At 42.5% G+C, this 19,145-nt stretch overlaps 1 protein-coding gene across 1 annotated transcript in view; it reads left to right on the forward strand.

Annotated features, from left to right (window-relative positions):
- SYNPO2L (synaptopodin 2 like) overlaps positions 1-19,145 on the forward strand; it is a 56,564-nt gene that overhangs the window by 28,240 nt on the left and 9,179 nt on the right. Inside the window, exon 3 of the mRNA XM_075257836.1 lies at positions 2,209-2,900. Within this exon, the coding sequence (XP_075113937.1) occupies positions 2,209-2,900 (692 nt within the window). The remainder of the gene's footprint in view (positions 1-2,208; positions 2,901-19,145) is intronic.

Consider the following 19,145-nt stretch of genomic DNA (forward strand, 5'->3'; position numbering starts at 1 on the left):
TACTCCACAGTGGCCTTACACAATATAATATGATCTCCAGAAGTTCTCTTCAGACCCCAGAGTATAATAATTGGAGGCAGGGAAGATGATTAAAGTAACAGGTATACTCACCTTGACTCACCTCTCCTTGGCATCCTCGTCTCACTCCACTGTCTTCGCCAGCATCTTCTCTATGTCACACGCTGAGGCCTGTGATTGGTGCCTCAGTAGTCATGGGTGGCACCCTGACAATGTACTGTGACATCCAGAATGCTTGATGTCAGCTACAGGGCACAAATGACTGGAAGATGATGCTGAATCGCTGGATGCCCAGTAGAGGTGAGTATAAATGCTTTTTATTATTATAGACCTCCCCTGGGTAGGTGCCTATTGGAAAGGGGCCCAGAAACACATGACACCCGGCCCCTTTCCATTAGCAGTGTGGCCGATGTGTCCCATGATTTGAGTCAACAGGCTCCGGATCCTGTGGGGGCCTCTTTGGTGACATGGGGTTGGATCAGTTCCTTAGTCTGTGTCACCCCTAACGCCAATCCTATATGTATGGAGCAATGTTATGAAGGGCGCACCTACTGGCATAAACTGAGGAGCAACATTTGTTTTTAATCGACCACTACCTGTTAGATTATTTCAATAGTCAGCAACAGATATTTTACTTACTGATCACCACTGCTGACCAGTCAGGCCTCCTCTTCTTCCTCTTGAGGGCGCTGCAGCATTTTCCAGCATCCACGCCATGGAGACAGAAACAGAGGTCACAAAGTACAGGTGCAGGGAGCTATGAGTAAAACATCGACCCCTATCTGTTGGAATAATCCAATAGGTAGTGGCCAAACTTGTGTGGCACCAGAAGGCATAAGTTAAAACAACAAATAATTATATTCACCTCTCCTGGGCATCCAATGCTCCCAGGGGTCCTCTTCAGGCCTCTTCCGTGCCTGACGTCACATGTCTCAGTGTTCACATGGGGCACGTCAATGTCATGACGCTTTGACTTAGAGTCATTAAGTTGGCACACCCCATGTGACATCTTTTAACTTGAGCTGCGTCATGTCAGCCAGAGGCTCAAAGAATCCTGAGCAGGATACCTAGGGACTACAGGACACCCAAAAGAAAAGGGCAGTATTATGTGTGGGGGTCCTAAAAGGGGACAATATACTGTGTACGAGCAAGTAAAGGGAGGGGCAGTATACTGTGTGGGGTCAGTAAAGGGTGCCATATACTGTAGAGGGTCTGTAAAGACGAAAATACACTGTGGGAGCCAGTTATGGGGGTATTTATATTGTGTGTGGTCCAAATAAGGGAATTTTTGGACTGTAAATGAGGAATGTAGCCTACAATTTTAACTGGAGAGGTTGGTAACTTTGAGAGGCGAGGGGGTGCCTTTCTATAGTCCACCTCAAGCAGCACGAGTGCACCCAGATGGCTGATGACACGTGCCTTCTGCGATTGGTTATTTAACGTTGACGTCAAAAGTAGGCGGTGGTCACATTAATATGACTGGACTGTGTATATCAATATTAATATATTACAGTCTATTGTAAAATCCCTTCACTTGACCTCTCAGTGCCTCTGGCAGTGAGTGTGTAATAGAAATACATTAATGACAGTCCTGGAAGCACTCGCCATCATTGCTATAGATTGCTGCCCCCGGATCATGATTCGTTGCGGCAGCGATATTAAGCAATATGGCCTAACCCTTTCTGATATCCCCATAATAACACAGATGATGAGGATGCAGGGACACAATCCTAACAATTTAATTCATACATTTCATAATTCATACATAAAGCTTTAATAAAATCTGGAATATTTAGTGACATGTCAGGAGGAATCTTTATGATGTCATCTCACGGATGGGATCGGTAGAAATGTTGACTAATCCAGAATATCACGCCAATGACAGTGGCTGAATATTATAGCCAGAATTGTTAACAATAGATTTGGATGATCTTAACTGTTTGTTGTGTGACAGCCACTCAGAACAGAGACCGACACTTTTCCAACAGTTATAGGTCATCCCCATTAGTACAGACTCTTGGCCATATCTGCTTCCCTGGGGATGAAAAGTGCACAGCTAGGATCGTGTGTGCCGCTTGTCTTCTGGAGCTAGTTCATACCACTAGTACTGAAGCAATCTCCTCTTCTGTGCACTCCTCCCAACTAAGAGCTGACTGGATGTAATGTGATTCTGATTTTCTTCCCATACAGGACAGGAGCCGGTGCTCAGACAACTCGATCCCAGAGAGTGTTTCCTTCACCTAGCAGCCCAAACTCTGTTAGAAGTCCAGACCCCCCCAGCTGTTGGACTGCATCACCCTCCATCTCTAAAACATCTGGTCAACCTCGACTGCTGCACCTAGAGAGCATTACCTCTCCTCCAGACAGTGAGGCATACTACGCTGAAACTGATAGCGACGCTGACGTCCAAGCATCTCCTGGACATCTCCAGAACGCCCAACAACATCTTAACCAGCAGCAGGCAGCCCCGGAGAAACATCGCAGAGCACGTAAGAAGAGTCCAAGATCTCCACCTGGGAGTAGTGGCAAGACCGAAAACGAGCAACAATCCCTATCTGAGATGAGTGGTTATGAGAGTGGTCCTGGTGGTGTTGCAGAAGGTGTCTTACAGTCAACAAGTGGAGTGGCCAAAAGAGAAATAGTATACCAGCCTGATGGCAGCAGAGCTGAAACCCCCTTCTCAGATGTGGAAGGCTTCCTGCCAGCCAAGGAGCCAGAGCAGATATCTAATATCACTTCAGCCTCACCTGAATCTATGCTCCTGCCCCATGCCACAAAAAGCATCCGAGCCGAGAGACATCTTATCCCAATGATCGGACCTGTAGCACACCCTGTAGATGAAGATCTGACCACAACCTACTCAGATAAAGCCAAAGAAGCAAGTAAGTACTAATTCAGATCTGTCTCTACTTCTACGCTGTGACTACTAACTAGAAGGGCATTGAGGTGGTGTCTAATGTACTAAACTGCAAATGCAAAGCCCAGTATACGGGTTTATATCCTGTCCGATGGTAATATGACATGATCTCGCTCTTGTGGGTTCTCTATTTTTATTGGTAAGACCGTATTAGATTTCAGCAATGGTCTAAACATAAGTCGGATAATCCCTTCGGCAATCTAATATTGCTGTAAGTATTTCATACTTTCTTGAGCGCCGCTACTGGAACAAAACTTGTGAAACACGCCTTTAATTATGAGATCGTCCCCCATCGGATTATACTTAGGGTCCTTATTAGCCCTCCTGTCAGGGTAACGTATTGGACTAGCTAACAGAATAGGTCTAAGTAGTCGGTAGATGATCTCATGTAATGTTGCTCTGAAGATACTTGTAGATGTTTTGACTGTTTCCATCACTTGCTTATTATATGTTTATGCAACATTTCTAAATTTGTAGTTTTTGAGGTTGTCTCATCTTTGGCTAGCAACTAGTATTCATAGTGAATTTCCCAGGTTGGACTTTTTATATCAAACTAGGCTTGGAAGACCTAAAGCCAGAATACTATGGTGTTGGTGGGATTGTATTGAGTTTGCCTTGTGTAAAGCGCCATATTGTGAGGATCTGTACAGTGGTGCCCATAGCAATCCATAGGCCAATACCGCACCTCTTTGTTCCTCTTGCTTTGCTCCTCTGCATGACGTATTTCCGGGGGTGCCTACAGCTCCGTAATAGGGTGTTGTACCAATTCTTATCCTGCAGGATGTCTTAACTGTATTGCTTTAGACTCCTTCAGTGGTGTTCACCATTCACTCTGCAAGATAGCACTTGAATTCCGGATAGATAGGAAGCAGTATTTTTAGTTCGCCTGTCCTCCTTCATTGGTATCCACTTATAGCTGACACTTTGTGTCTGTCATCATTATTAACCCCTTCCCACCACGGGCATTTTTCAATTTTCATTTTCCATTTTTGACTTCCCCCTCTTCCAAAGCCCATAACTTTTTTTTATTTTTCCACTCTCAGAGCCATATGAGATCTTAATATTCTTCATGATAGTACTATTAATTACTTTTACTATTACTATTAATTACTCTGTACAATGTACTGGGAAGCTGGAAAAAAAATTCAGAATGGGGTAGTTTTGAAGAAAAAGTGCATTTGTGTGATTTTCCTACGGGCTTTGTTTTTACGGCATTCACTGTGCAGCCAATATGACCTGTCACCTGTATTCTATGTTTTGGTACGATTCCAGGGATACCCAATTTATATGGTTTTATTTACATTTTAACTCCTTAACAAAAATCCCAAACTGTGCCAAAAATTTTTTTTTCTAAAAGTCGCTATCTTCTGACACCCGTAACTTTTTTATACTTCTATCTACGGGAATGCATAGGGCATCTTATTTTGTGGGTGTATTTTTCAGTTATACCATTTTGGGGACTGTCTATTGCTTTGATCAGTTTTGGTTTCAAATTATATCATAGGAAAAATGGGAAAAAATATTTTTATAGATTTTTATACCGGGAGTTTTCGGACACAGGGATAACTAATATGTAGGCGTTTCACAGTGTTTAAGTAGTTTTATATGTGTTCTAGGGAAAAGGGGGTGATTTGAATGTTTACTACTTTTTATTTTTTATATATATAATATATATATATATATATATATATATTTTTTTTTTTTTTTTTTTTTTTGTTTTTGTTTTGCATTTATTAAACCTCCTAGGGGTCTTGAACCCCAGGGGATCTGATCACTAATGCAATGCATTACAATGGTAATGCATTGCAAAAAAACATCATTTCTATTGCAGGCTACATAGAGTAGCCTGTAATAGAAAGTATAGCGTGATGGGCCGGAACCTTCATAAGGCTCCTGACTGTCATAGAAACGGGACGCAGGCCCTGGAGCTTGCTGGGAAAATGGCTCATGGACCCCATTATAGTCTATGGGGTCCGTATGCTTTCACTGGCACACCGCTTGCAGTTGCGTTCGGTATTCCGTTCTCGGGGGTCCTCATGCGGACTCCCCTGGACGGAATACCAATGCAGATATGAACGAGGCCTAACAGATGTAGTGATTGTCAATATGACTGAAGACTGTTAATGCAGTGCACCGTTCAATGTCAGCACGCTGGATGCGCTTAAACCCTTGGTGTTCGGCCGCTTACACGGATACCTATGGCGGGGAGGTATACTACTCGCTCATCTCTACTAGCCATACTAGGCCTATATAATACACCTTATCCAGACTGAATACAGGCTTTCCTTACCAATGCTCTGGCAAACAAAATTATTTAATAAAATATCCCAAATAACCCCCTAAATGATATAATAGTAGAAAGATAAATGAAATGACAATAGTGCCGTTGCTAGGACTATATGCAGAGTCTGGTCCTGAACAGGATCTTCATCCTATACCACTTCATGTTCCCAGTCTTCAGTCGTGAAGGCAAATAATAAATACAGTATGTATAGATAAATCTTTGTGCCTAAAAGCGTCTTCTGCATTCCATTCCTTGAGGTTCCCAAATGCCGGAAGAGGTAAATACCTCAGAAACAGATTATAGAAACAGACATGGCTCCTCGGCTATTTTCGGCATGGTACATTCCTTATCATCAGTCCGATTTATAAAAATAGTATAATTTATTAATCCAATGTGTGTCTTAGTGACGATATAGCAAAATTTACTATTTACACAGGCACGACTGGATAATGGACATGACGTATCATAGATAGGGTTGAGCCAATCTTGAGATTTCAGGATCATTTTTAACATACGATTTTCGATCACTTTCTAGCCGATCGAGATTGTGAAATTTGCTCGATCGCTGATCGGGATCCGATCTTTCCCGATCCCAATCGCTCAACCCTAGTTACTTTATGTTTATGGAGTGGGGTTGAGCCGATCTTGAGATTTCAGGATCGTTTTTAACATCCGATTTCCAATCATTTTCCAGCCGATCACGATCGCAATCGTAAAATTTGCTCGATCACTGATCAGGATCCAATCTTTCCCGAACCCAATGTAAGTTTCTTTGGGTACCTGTTAATTTTCAGAGCTAATTTTTCAGCTTATGTCACTAAATAGACATTGCCTACTTTTCAGATGGGAATCCACATGACTAATGATACTGATATCTAGAGATGAGCGAGTAGTATTCGATCGAGTAGGTATTCGATCGAGTACCATTTGCTATTTGAATGGAAAAATTAGATGCAGAACCAGCGTTGATTGGCTGAATGCTATACAGTCGGCCAATCAACGCTGGTTCTTCTCCTACCTTTAGAAGTCCTCTCCACACTGCGTCCCCGTGGCGTCTTCCGGCTCTGAATTCACTCTGCCAGGCATCGGGCCTGGGCAGAGTCGACTGCGCATGCCCGCGCTACAAGAAAATGGCCGCTTTGACTGTAAGCGCCCATTTTCTTGTAGTGCGGACATGCGCAGTCGGCTCTGCCCAGGCCCGATGCCTGGCAGAATGAATTAAGAGTCGGAAGATGCCACGGGGACGCTACACGGAGAAGACTTCTTGGAGAATCCAGCCTGACCCTCACTCGTGGACTTGGTAAGTTCAATTTGATCGAATGTTGCCTACCCCTGAAACGAGCATTTTTCCCCCATAGAATATAATAGGATTCGATATTCGATTCGAGTAGTCGAATATTGAGGGGCTACTCGAAACGAATATCGAGTATTTAACTACTCGCTCATCTCTACTGATATCATATTTCTAATTAAAGGTAATAATAATATAGGGCTGTTACCATAAAAACCAAATGTTAAAGGGGTTTCTTGCTTAAAAATATTGACCTATCCTAAAGATAGGTTATCATGGTCAGATTAGTAGGGTTCCTATGCCCAACACCTTTATTGATCATCTGTTCTCAGGTGTCGATACACAAAGAACAGAGAAGAAAGAAGACTGCTCCGTTCTCTGTGTAGTGGCCAAACCAGGTTACTGCAGGTCAGTCCTCATGCAGTTAAGCTGCAGTAACTTGGTTTGGCCACTGCACAAAGAACAGAACTATCTGCTTCTTGCCCTATTCTCTGTGTACCATCTGTGGAGAACACATGATCAAAGGCAGTATCAGGTGTCTTAGGATAGGACATTAATATTTTTAGCATGGAATACCCCTCTAACTGAGCAACCAGGTCACGCTAATGGTAGTCTTTTTTTTTTCTATTACTTTATTTTCATTATTTTTCAAAAATAAGCAAAGCATATTAAAATCCATGACTCAAAGATAACTGTATTTACCCTAACACACCCTAAGAGGGAGAAAAAACTAACATAAAATTATTCCAGGCACAAGAAGCCGCATCAGAATCCGGACCAAAATGTACCTGCCGAGGCTAGCAACGACTGTCGTGGCTTCCGCTCCAGATTAGGCCCAAATGAATGGGCCTAGTCCGGAGGGATTGTCTTGACACGGTTTCCACCGCAGCATCCGTGTCAAGATAGGGCAGGTCGCTTCTTTTTCCACTTGTGGAAAAAGGAAATGACCGGCTCCCTTTGAATTCAATGGGTGGCAGTTTTTTGACCCGGATTTTGACATGGAATATGTGTCAAAATCCTGACCAAAAAACTATGTGTGAACTATTTGTATCTATGATAGATAACAAGTGTCTACAGAGTTGTGCGAAAAGGGACATAACCATAAATATGAAACAAGATTACCCTATGAATAGTGTTGAGCGATTCGGATTGGAAAAGATTGGACTCTGATCGGCGATTGAATAAATTTCATGATCGAGATCGCAATTCCGATCCCGATCTTTTCCAGTGGGATCAAGGTCGGAGGTTATCTCAAGATCGGCTCAACCGTAAAAGTGACTTTTCCCATAGAGAAGCATTGACTAGGGTTGAGCGATAAGGATCGGAAAAGATCGGATTCCGATCGGCGATAGAGCAAATTTCATGATCGGGATCGGCTGGAAAATGATCGAAAATCAGATTTTAAAAACGATCCTGAAATCTCAAGATCGGCTCAACCCTACCTATGAATATTTATATTGGATCTGTATAGTAACTGTTATGTCAGTCCAGGTAGCTGCAACGGGGCTAAGGGATAGCAGTAGGGAATCTCGCCCTGCACTACTCCCACTAGCTATCCCGGTCCCTGCCTCACGGGTGTAGGTCGGCTGTACTCAGGCTAAGCCTGACCCCGACAGCTCCTCTCTCACTGATTCCGTAGGCCTAGAGGGAAGTGGGAGAAGGAATGCCCTATAAGACCTCTAGGGACTGGAGACTAAAGGGGGTCACCCCTAACGAACAAGTGAAGCTGCTACTGACAGGGACTGACAAGGGTGTGCGCTGACTAACAACACAAGCAGCACACAGGAAAAATGTGGGAAAGGATTCCCCCAAACCAATATGGGAAGGAACCATACACTAGGAAACAAACACAGGGAAACTGAGTAGAAATCAAAGGATAAGGCAATTCACTCACACAGTCAATTATACACAGAGGGAGGATTGGTGAACACAGAAGGGAAAACACACAAACCAACTTGTTCACCCAAACCTCCCAAAAATCAACCACGGAACTTCCTCTATCCCAGAACACCACCTACTCCTCCTGCTAAGGCCTAGCTCTGTAAAAGCGACACTCAGCACAGAACCATGGGAGGCATGGGTTTAAATACAGAGTAGAGACCACTCCTCCCAGGTGCAAATGGGAGGACAGACTAATCAACCAGGAGATAAAGCTGCCTACCAGCAGTGCGCGCATGCAAGTCAGAAGGTGTGCACCAATACCCACGACAGGACAACCCCGCAGCGCCAGGATGCCACCCCAGACACTGCGCAGCCAAAAACTCCCCAGGTAAGAAAAATAGAAATTAAAGAACCTAAATACTCCTAACAGTAACAGGGTTGATGACAAAAGGTTTGATTTCTGCTAAGCTCTAGTAACATGTACAAAATCCCCAAACCCTCAGAGACCTGACAGTCAATGAGATCTATTAGGATACATTAGAGTCTATTACACAACAGACCCATCATATCCATCATGGCTCCCTTATAATGAAACCCATGACAGCAGTGATTATAAATAAACTCCCATAGACATCATAAAATATGCAGTAAACAGCTCCGGACATGTTTTAGTATGATCTGTACGAATATATTTCACAATCTTTAGGTTGACTGCCAAATAGGTAATCATATCAAATGCTATATTTAGGAAAGCTTTTTTTTATGATCAATTTTCAATGTTGCCGCTGTATTAATTACCTAATCCATAAAATCTCGATATTCAATGCCAAAAACAGGATTTGGATACATTAGATCATCCTCAAGGAAGCTCAGATGGATGTGGTGGAGAGGGAGGGAAAGTTACCCAAGGTTAAATTATGGAGGTGATGTGGCTGAAACGTGTTCTTTAAATTTATATAAAGTTGTTGCGCCGACCAGAAAGAATTGTAACGACCCAACTAGGGTTGAGCCGATCTTGAGATTTCAAGATTGATTTTAAAATCTGATTTCCGATCATTTTCCAGCCGATCCCGAACGTGAAATTTGCTCGATCGCCGATCGGAATCCCTTTTCCCTTTTCCAATCCCGATCCTCAACCCTAGTCAATGCTTCTCTATGGGAAAAGTCACTTTTAGGGTTGAGCCGATCTTGAGATAACCTCCGATTTTGATCCTGCTGGAAATGATAGGGACGGAATTCCGATCGCGATCGTGAAATTTACTCGATCGCCGATCGGAATCCGATCTTTTCCGATCCCGATCGCTCAACCCTAGATCCAACCCCATCTATTTTAAATTGCATCATTCTACATATGCAGAATATCATCAATAAAGTCAAAGAATTCCTGTACACGGTGCAACTCAGCAGATGCACCAATTGCCAGGACGCACCTGTATTATACCATCCAAAGCAATGGCACAGTACATCTGCACTGGACTACAAAAGCACAGGTGTGTCCTGGATATTATGAGCACTCTAATATGAGTTATCCATCCATAATAAATTGTCCCTAGTGGCAAATAGTTGGCTCCAAAGTTTGACATTAGTTGTCCATTGTTGGGTCAACGCTTGGAAACACTGGACTGAGCACTGGTGGACCTGTCTGATCTTGACCGGGATATTCCCATTATCAGACTATGTGCATCTTCAGGGACTAGGCAATGTGTTCATTAAAACTGCAAAAAGAATGTCCTATTGGTATATGCCAAATCAATAGGCATTATGCAATATGCTTATCAATAGCATCGTAGATCAGGCTATTCCAGACATGATTCGTGCGGAAAAGCACACGGACCCCATTATAGTCTATGGGGTCCGTGTGTTTTTACAGTACAGCGCTTGCAATCACGTTTGTATTTCATTCGGGGGATCTCCATGTGGACTCTCCCCGGATGGAATACAAAAGCAGATGTGAACAAGTGATAAAGGTGAGTTCACATATGTCTGGTCATCAAGTACAGTTTCACAGGATTAAAAACTAGTGGCTGCAGTGTTTCTAGGCCGGGGCCCACGTTGCGAAAAGGCCTTAATCGATGGGATTCTGTCTAATTCCATCCACACATTGCAGAAAAGAATCTGCAGTAGAAAAGTTGCGATTTCAAAAAAAGCATGTGTTTTTTGGCAAATCACAGAACGTGAATAATACATATACAGAACGCTGGCATTTTTAGTATAGGTATAATAGAAGCAGAAAGTCCGCAGAAGAGATATGTGTGGACTTTATGTGAAAAATGATGTGTGAAAAAATGCAATGCATTTCTGCCTAAGTGGGTTTTTTTTTGCAACAATTCACTACGTGGGTCTTTAGCCTTGTCTGGCTTGTTAACAGCTAATGAATGTTCTTTGGACCTTAGTCTCACACCTTTCACGTATGTATGGCGTCTTCACCTTTCATGGACACCATAGAATGTGGGGTCGTGGATGCGATATGTGAATGAGACCTTAGTTATGTCTGGCTCAAGCAAAAAACAAGTGATCGGACACAACTGATCGGCACCTCCACTGTATTACATGATAACATTTTTGACCATTACTTTTTAAATTCCTAGTAAAAGTTGCTTATTAGCATTGAGCCGATCTTGAGATTTCAGGATCGATTTTAAAATCCAATTTCCGATAATTTTCCAGCCGATCCCGATCATGAAATTTGCTCGATCACCGATCAGGGTCCGGTCTTTTCTGATCCGATTGCTTCACCCCTATTGATGATATATACATGAGTAGGGTTGAGCTGATCTTGAGATAACCTCTGACCTCGATCCCGCCGGAAAAGATCGAGATCAGAATTTACTCGATCGCTGATCGGAATCCGATCTTTCCCGATCGCTCAACCCTATTGCTTATACTATATATTTTGTACAGATGACTGTTATACTGTGTGATTTCGTCTTCACTTATGCATATTATTTGGCATCTAATCCATAGCATATGTATAGGAGTATTAAATAACCCAGCTGTTTAATGCAGATCTCAAATGCTCTTAGTTGTTAATGACTTTATAATGACTGAGTGTAGGGTCCGGCTACCAATCTAGTTATGTTTCCCCATCATGGTTCATCCTATCCTATTTATCCTACTCTTTCCCCAATTTGCCCACATGTATGCATGCTATTTTCTCACCAGCAAGTAAGGGAAGACTCGTGCATGAGATCAGTTCCTAGAAAAGCCTTCTCAGCTGCTGTCAGCTGTCTGATATTCCAGGCTTTGGTGAAGCAATGGCTCCGTGTCTAAACGCAACCGGGTCATTGCTGTTGTACACCACGGCTTAAAGTGTTTCCCCAACTATCAAACAACTTTATTGTTTTTGTCAGCATTTGTGCAAGTAATACGTTTTATAGTATACTTTAGTAATGGATTTTGGCTATTTTCTGCTGAAATCCACTTTTTTCCCCTTGTTATTGGCAACAGAAATGCTCATTAGCTCTGAGAATGAGAAGTATGGCAGTAAGGGGGCATTCACACGATGTAACGCGGTGTTGATTCTGACACGTAAACTCGTTTCAGAATCATCGCTGCAAAACAGAATCCCATTGACTTCAATGGGTTCCTTTTAGCGCGTGTAACACATTGAAGTCAATGGAATTCTGTTTTGCAGCGCTGATTCTGACACGAGATTACGTGTCAGAATCAACGCCGCATTACATTGTGTGAATGCCCCCTAATACAAGGCGCTAAGGAAGAGGAGGGCACTTCAAAAACTTATATCTCAGACATTATAAAACATAGAACTGTGATTCTTGTGTCATATGAAAGATGAGATACTCATGTTTTATGACACCACAATAGCAGCTTTGCCTTGGATTGGCTTATTTGGTAGGATTGGCATATTTATAGGCAGCTGTTTTTCATCTATCCTATTATCTCATCTTGAGAAATTTTTGGAAATAATAAAGCTAAAACGGTGATCATTATGTCATATGAAAGATGAGTCTCCTCTTTTTATATGACGCCATTTCTATGTTGTATAATGCCTGAGATATAAGCATTTGAAGTGACCCTCTCCTCCAGCCTCTGCTTCTGTGTATTAGGCTAATGCCCCATGGGACGAGAACAACCACGGCGGGAACGCATCACGGTTCTTCCCACAGCACTTTGAACAGAAAATTCATGGAGTTTTCCTCCACAGACTTTATTACCATTATATCTACGGGGAAGCCACCAGCATTTCCGTAGATATAATTGACATGCAAAACCGCACCGGTTTTGGAAATCACAGCGTCTCTGCGCAGCAGTTTTTACCGCAAAGTGGGCATGGGATTCGCACAAATCCCATCCACTTTGCAAGTACTGTAAAACACTGTAAATTTTCACGTGGTGTTTCCGACGCAGGCAAATCGTTGTGTTTCCGACCCGCGGGCCTCAGCCTTACACACATGTTCTCCTGTACTCAGAGGATTTTTGCTGCTAATAACAAGGGAAGGAATACAGAGGGAACAGAAAGTGGCATTTTGGAAATCGCAGCATTTCAATTATACCTACGGAAATGTTGATGGTTTCCCTATTGGTATAATTGAAGCAGAAAGAGTCTTCCTCTGCAGACTTACTGTGAATAGCGTTGTGGGATAAACCACATTGCGTTTCCACCATTGTTTTTCCTGCAGAGCTTTATTTCTGTGGCCCACTACGTGTGGCCTTAGCCTTAGGTATGTGTGCAAAAATATTCCAATTTAAAAATGCTTTAAGAAATGAGTGATAAAGGGGTTATACAATTTCTAAAATGGATTGTCTACCCTTAGTATAGTCAATAAATATAAGATCAGTGAAGGACCAACACACGTTCCCCCACAAGTCATGTTGGTCAAGTCTGCGTTGGTATTCCGTCTGGGGGAGTCGAGCTGCAAAACAGAACCCCATTGACTTCAATGGGTTCCGTTTAGCGCGCGTAACACATTGAAATCAATGGGGGGGCTTTTTAACCCATTGATTTCAATGTGTTACGCGCGCTAAACCTTACACACTGCTCCCCATGGATCACCTCCTACCTTACAGATGGCTCCCCATGGATCACCTCCTATCTTACACACTGATCCCCATGGTTCCCTCTTTCACTCAGCCTGCTCCCCATGGTGGTGTGGGGAATTGGTCTTCATAAAGACCCTGTGACAGACTAAATACCGGACCCAATGTACAGTCAATACAAATCTTACATCACTATAACATTCTGTAACTGATATAAGCAGCTAACTTGTATGAGAACAGGAGAAGATCCAGGGTAAACATTCCATCCTTGCATTCTTCCCCTCTTTGGTGCAATGATTAGACTAGGCATTGGTTATTATGGAAGGTTTTCAGCCCTGACATCAATGCTGTTGTTTAATACATGATCATTGAAGTATTAATAACTGTCTGGCAACACAATATGAGAGTTATGAAGAGACAGCTGAAAGATTATGGGCTTCACAATAATACAGCTAGATCCAGTCATGGGCAAGAACTTTCATACCTTTATACATGCAAACCAACCTCACCTCTTATACATCTGCGGTGATGCAGACACAGGGTTACTGCCAACATTTTAGTAGCCAGCTAAATAACTCCAGGAGGCATTTAAGGGACAGTTCAATCATAACACCTAAGACCCTAATACTTCATGAAACATAAGTCAACAGAATCTTCACTTTCCTAAGGCTTTGTTTGGTAAGTATGCATTTGCATTTCCATTGTTCTTATGTATATACATTTTTATATATAGGAAGGATGTATCTGAACTGGAGCTAGTGCAGAGGAGGGCAACTAAAGTAATGACCTTTCACGACCTTCAACAAGTCCAGATCGTTACATCAATTAATAGGTACCGCTCAACTCATTTATAGCACACAGTTGGGGCTAGAGCTAATTTCACTCTAGCACCAACTGTACTGGAATCAGTGGAGCGGCGCTTAGTAACAAATGCTAAGAACTTCAATTGGTGGAGGTGGTGAAAGTTCCTCATTAAGGAGATGGGTGGATTGGAGCATCAAGACAGATGTCTAAGATGGCTTAGGGGCAACATATTCCGGCTGGTGACATTTTTCAATTTTAATTTTTGACTCCCCACCCTCCAAACCCCACAGAACCATATGAGGGATTAATGTTTAAAGGACAAATTGTTCTTTCCAGTTATTACTCTGTTCAATGTACTGGGGAAGCTGGAAAATAATTTTTAGAATTGGGTGGAAGTGGAGAAAACGTGCATTTGTGTGACTTTCTTACAAGCTTTATTTTTTATGGCATGTGCAGCCAATATGAAATTTCACCTGTATTCTAAGTTTCTGTACTATTCCAAAATGTATATAGTTTTATTTATGTTTTAACCCTTTACCAAAGATCTTAAAGTTTGCAAAAAAAGGCACCCTATTCATATGGACATCTTTTTTGTGGGGCCAGGTGTATTTTTAGTTATAGCATTTTGGGAAACGTCTTTTGTTTTGATCACTTTTTGTTAAAATTTTTATCAGAGATGAAACAGCAAAATATCGGCACGTCTATTACAGGCATCACAGAGCAACCTGCAATAGAAGCTAATGCTAGACAAGCTCGGGAGCCTTCAATAGGCTCCCTTCTGTCATGGTAGCAGGATGCAGGCCCTAGAGCTCAGTCCAAGTGCTGGCAATCCCCAGCAAAATGGCGCTGTTGGCAAAATAGTGCCTCGGTCAACTTCGACCAAGATGCCAGGAGCCTTAATGCCTGCGATCAGTGCGAGCGCTGATCGTGGGTATTAGCACTGGGTCTCTGCTATATATTTAAACACCTGACATCCACCAGACTATTGTGATGTTGGGAAGGGATTAATTATAATGTACATGCATGTACTGCATGTCTTTCTTGAAAGTAAGAATATCATAGGTTATGGGAGCTAGACCTTTTTTGGGATAAGATGTTGATTCAGGGACTTAGTCCAGTTGTTTTTATTAGATTTTGGGAAGTAATGGAGCAATTGGCACCAGATTTTTTTTTTTTTTTTGCCTTCCTCTGGATCAACTTAGAAGGTTTATAGGTTAAACCTTCATCCAATCATATCTATCATGTTACTATCATTACAGCCCTTTCACTTTGCCATATGTACTATTAGACTATATAACCATCACAGAGGGGGTAATGGAGAGTCACTCAGCCACATCTGTATAGCTGGCCAAGGTTTCGCTGACAAAATCAGGGGGTATAAGGGGCAGGTTATGTGAGCTCAGCTTTGCAAGATACATTTTCAAAATGGTTGTCTCTGATCTAAACTAATGATAACTATTAGTGTTGAGCGAGTAGTATTCGATCGAATACCTCGCCGGCATAGGAATGCGTGTAAGCGGCCGAATACCAAGAGGTTAAACACATAATAGATTCAAAGCATTTAACTCCTTGGTGTTCGGCCGATTACACGCATTCCTATGCCAGCGAGATATTCGATCGAATACTACTCACTCAACACTAATAACCATGACAAAAATTGGCAGATTTTTGAAGTTGAACTAATGAAAAGTGAGAATTTTTTTGATACCTATTAAGAATTGTAAAATGAGTCAGATATGTTAAACATGGAGCTGCTGTCAGATATTCAGTAGTAAGCATATATATTTGGCTCTGATTCACATTTAACCTTTTCTGCTTTAAACTGGGTGTCTCTGGAATTCTGGATATCGGAGCAGTCACCTCTGGGTCACAAAGATAAATTTGTGTGTCATCAGTGTAACGGTAATACTGAGAGTGGGGAAACTCTGAGGTCAAAGGTATAGCTGAAGAAGAGTGAGGGTCCCAAGATAGAGCCTAGAGCGACACCAACAAAGAGAGGGCAAGATGAAGAGATTGTATGTAAGTGGGAGACAATAAATGTCTGTTTGGGGAGGTTTGAGAAGATCCAGGAGAGGATCAAGTCTGTGATAAAAGGATATCAGTTACATGTGTCTCCATTGTCCATCTTCCAATTACTTCAGTTACAAGTTACCTTGTAGGACAAGTTGATTATATGCCTTGTTTTGATAGCAATGCATTGTATCTGCAATGCTATTGATGTGTCTAAAAATCAGGTATGTAGCATCCTTCAGTCCGCCATTGTCATCAGTACATATGTTATTGAAACATTGGAGCGACAAATGATTGTGTCCCTGCTAGGGTTGAGCAATCAGGATTGGGAAAGATCGGATCCTGACTGGCGATCGAGCAAATTTCACGACCAGGATTGGCTGGAAAATGATCGAAAATCAGATTTTAAAAATAGAGATGAGCGAACACTAAAGTGTCCGAGGTTCGAAATCCGATTCGAACAGCCGCACACTGTTCGACTGTTCGAACGGATTTCGAACCCCATTATAGTCTATGGGGGGAAATGCTCGTTTCAGGGGTAGGCAACATTCGATAAAATCATACTTACCAAGTCCAACGAGTGACGGTCGGGCTGGATTCTGCTTGAAGTCTTCTCCCGGCGCAGGGTCCCTGCGTCCTCTTCCGGGTGGAATTCACTCTGCCTAGGCATCCGGCCTAGGCAGAGGCGACTGCGCATGCGGCTCTGCCCAGGCCCGACGCCTGAGCAGAGACGACTGCGCATGCGCGGGCATGCCCGCGCATGCGCAGTCGGCTCTGCCTAGGCCGGTTGCCTAGGCAGAGTGAATTTCACCCGGAAGAAGACGCCGGGACACAGCGTGGAGAAGACTTCGGAAAGGTAAGAGAAGAACCAGCGTTGATTGGCAGAATGTATAGCATTCTGCCAATCAACGCTGGTTCTGCATCCAACATTAAACTTCGAACAGCTAGTAGTGTTCGATCGAGTACGAGTATCTCGAATACCGTAGTATTCAATCGAACACCTACTCGATCGAACACTACTCGCTCATCTCTATTTAAAAACGATCCTGAAATTTCAAGATCGGCTCAACCCTACTCCATAAATATAAAGTAACTAGGGTTGACTGATCGGGATCGGGATAGATCAGATCCTGATTGGCAATCGAGCAAATTTCACGATCGGGATCGACTGGAAAATGATCGAAAATCGGATTGTAAAAACGATCCTGAAATCTCAAGATTGTCTCAACCCTAGTCCCTACCCTTCATCCATGACCGAAGGGTTTACCATAAGTCTCTTCTAATTTTACATGTAGTCAGTATGACAAGTACTTGCCACATATGGTCACTGAGGCCGATGGAATGTGGGAACAGGTGATTTTGCTGCACATACGGCAGTTTCTTCAAGTCCTCAGAATTAACACCATGATCCAAGCAATAATATTCTTATCTCCGGGAGGAGAAGAATATGTGGCAAAATAATTATTTTGCAACCTGATATCCATAAACCACTTAAAGCTTTATGACAGAAAATTCAGAGTCATCTGTTTGATATTCTATGTATGGTTGTCTACTGTAAGCGGCCAAACACCAATGGGTTAAGTGGAGTGAATATTTGATGTGCGTAACCCCTTGGTGTTCAGCCGCTTACACACATTCCTATGGGAACAAGGTATTCGATCGAATACTATTCGCTCATCTCTAGATCTTCAGGGAATGTTCTCCTGCTTCAAGACTAGTAAAACGAGCCAGAACTAACTGTATATTTCCAGTCACTGACGGTTAGAGGAAATCTTAAAAACGGTGAGATGTCACTGATTCTTTCTAGGACTCAAAATTTTATATGAACTTATCTACATACAAAGTATATGGCGGTTGGTGGAGCAGTGGAGAACGCTCCTGTTCTTATGGTCGATGGGGGCCCCAATGGTTAGACCACCACCAAGCAGCAAGTTATCATGTGGATAAGGGGGTAACTTATTGTGGCCGGCCAACCCACCTTGATGCTGCCATGTCTTAGGGGTTGATGTTGAGTTGTCCATGAATCAGGATTGATCCAATTTTCTTCCCCTAGTACTAAATATAATATTTGTAAATGAGACATAAAACTAGCTCGATGCACCTTTTTGCACCAGAGATGGAAGACATTGTGCCAATGTGCGCCATGCTTAGTGTTTCATCGTAACCACAATAGAAAATATGGACCAATATGTTAACACAAGTTTTCAGACTCCGAATTATATTAACATTTACTCAGAGTCTTCTTTCTCTCGTGTTCATAGATCAGTTCAGCTATATTCACAAGACAGTAAATATTGCCATTTTTTTTTTGTTTGCAATAAAATTCATTATGTGAATGGCGATCATCCACAAATGTGAAATTTTCCCTCATTCCCTCCTTCATTTGAAAATAACCATAAAAATACATTTTTCACATCCGCATTGCACGACATTTGTATGACTGTAGCCTTCAGAATTCACAGTGATAGTATCTACAAGGTGGCGCAGGGGGTTAATGATACTACCCCTCTTTGTGTAGGGTGTCTTAGTGGTTAATACGGTTTTATTCCTTTACCAGCCTTTGCCCGTCACTTCGTCTGCGTGTTGTTGGCGTTGATGATCCGCCTATATTCAGCAAATTGCTGCCGTCGATGGTTTGCCTGCTTTGGCATTTCGGCAGCTCTAAAGCTGTCCTGCTGCTGAACTTGTTCCTCACTCCGTGACTGTGATTGTTCCAACATCTAAGCAGCTCGCTGGGATGCCAGCGTTTTGTTGGCGTTGATAATCCGCCTGCTCTGGCGTTTTGGCAGCTAAACTCGTTCCTTGTGCAGTGCCTATGATAGTTCCAGCATCTCATCTCAGCCCAATGGGACTATATACATCTATACATCTTTCACTTCCTGAACTGTACTGATCATAGCGAGGATATAGAGATAACTATAATTATATTGTGAAGAAGTATG

This window comes from Leptodactylus fuscus, chromosome 10 (genome assembly GCF_031893055.1).
Source record: "Leptodactylus fuscus isolate aLepFus1 chromosome 10, aLepFus1.hap2, whole genome shotgun sequence".
NCBI classification, from domain to species: domain Eukaryota; kingdom Metazoa; phylum Chordata; class Amphibia; order Anura; family Leptodactylidae; genus Leptodactylus; species Leptodactylus fuscus.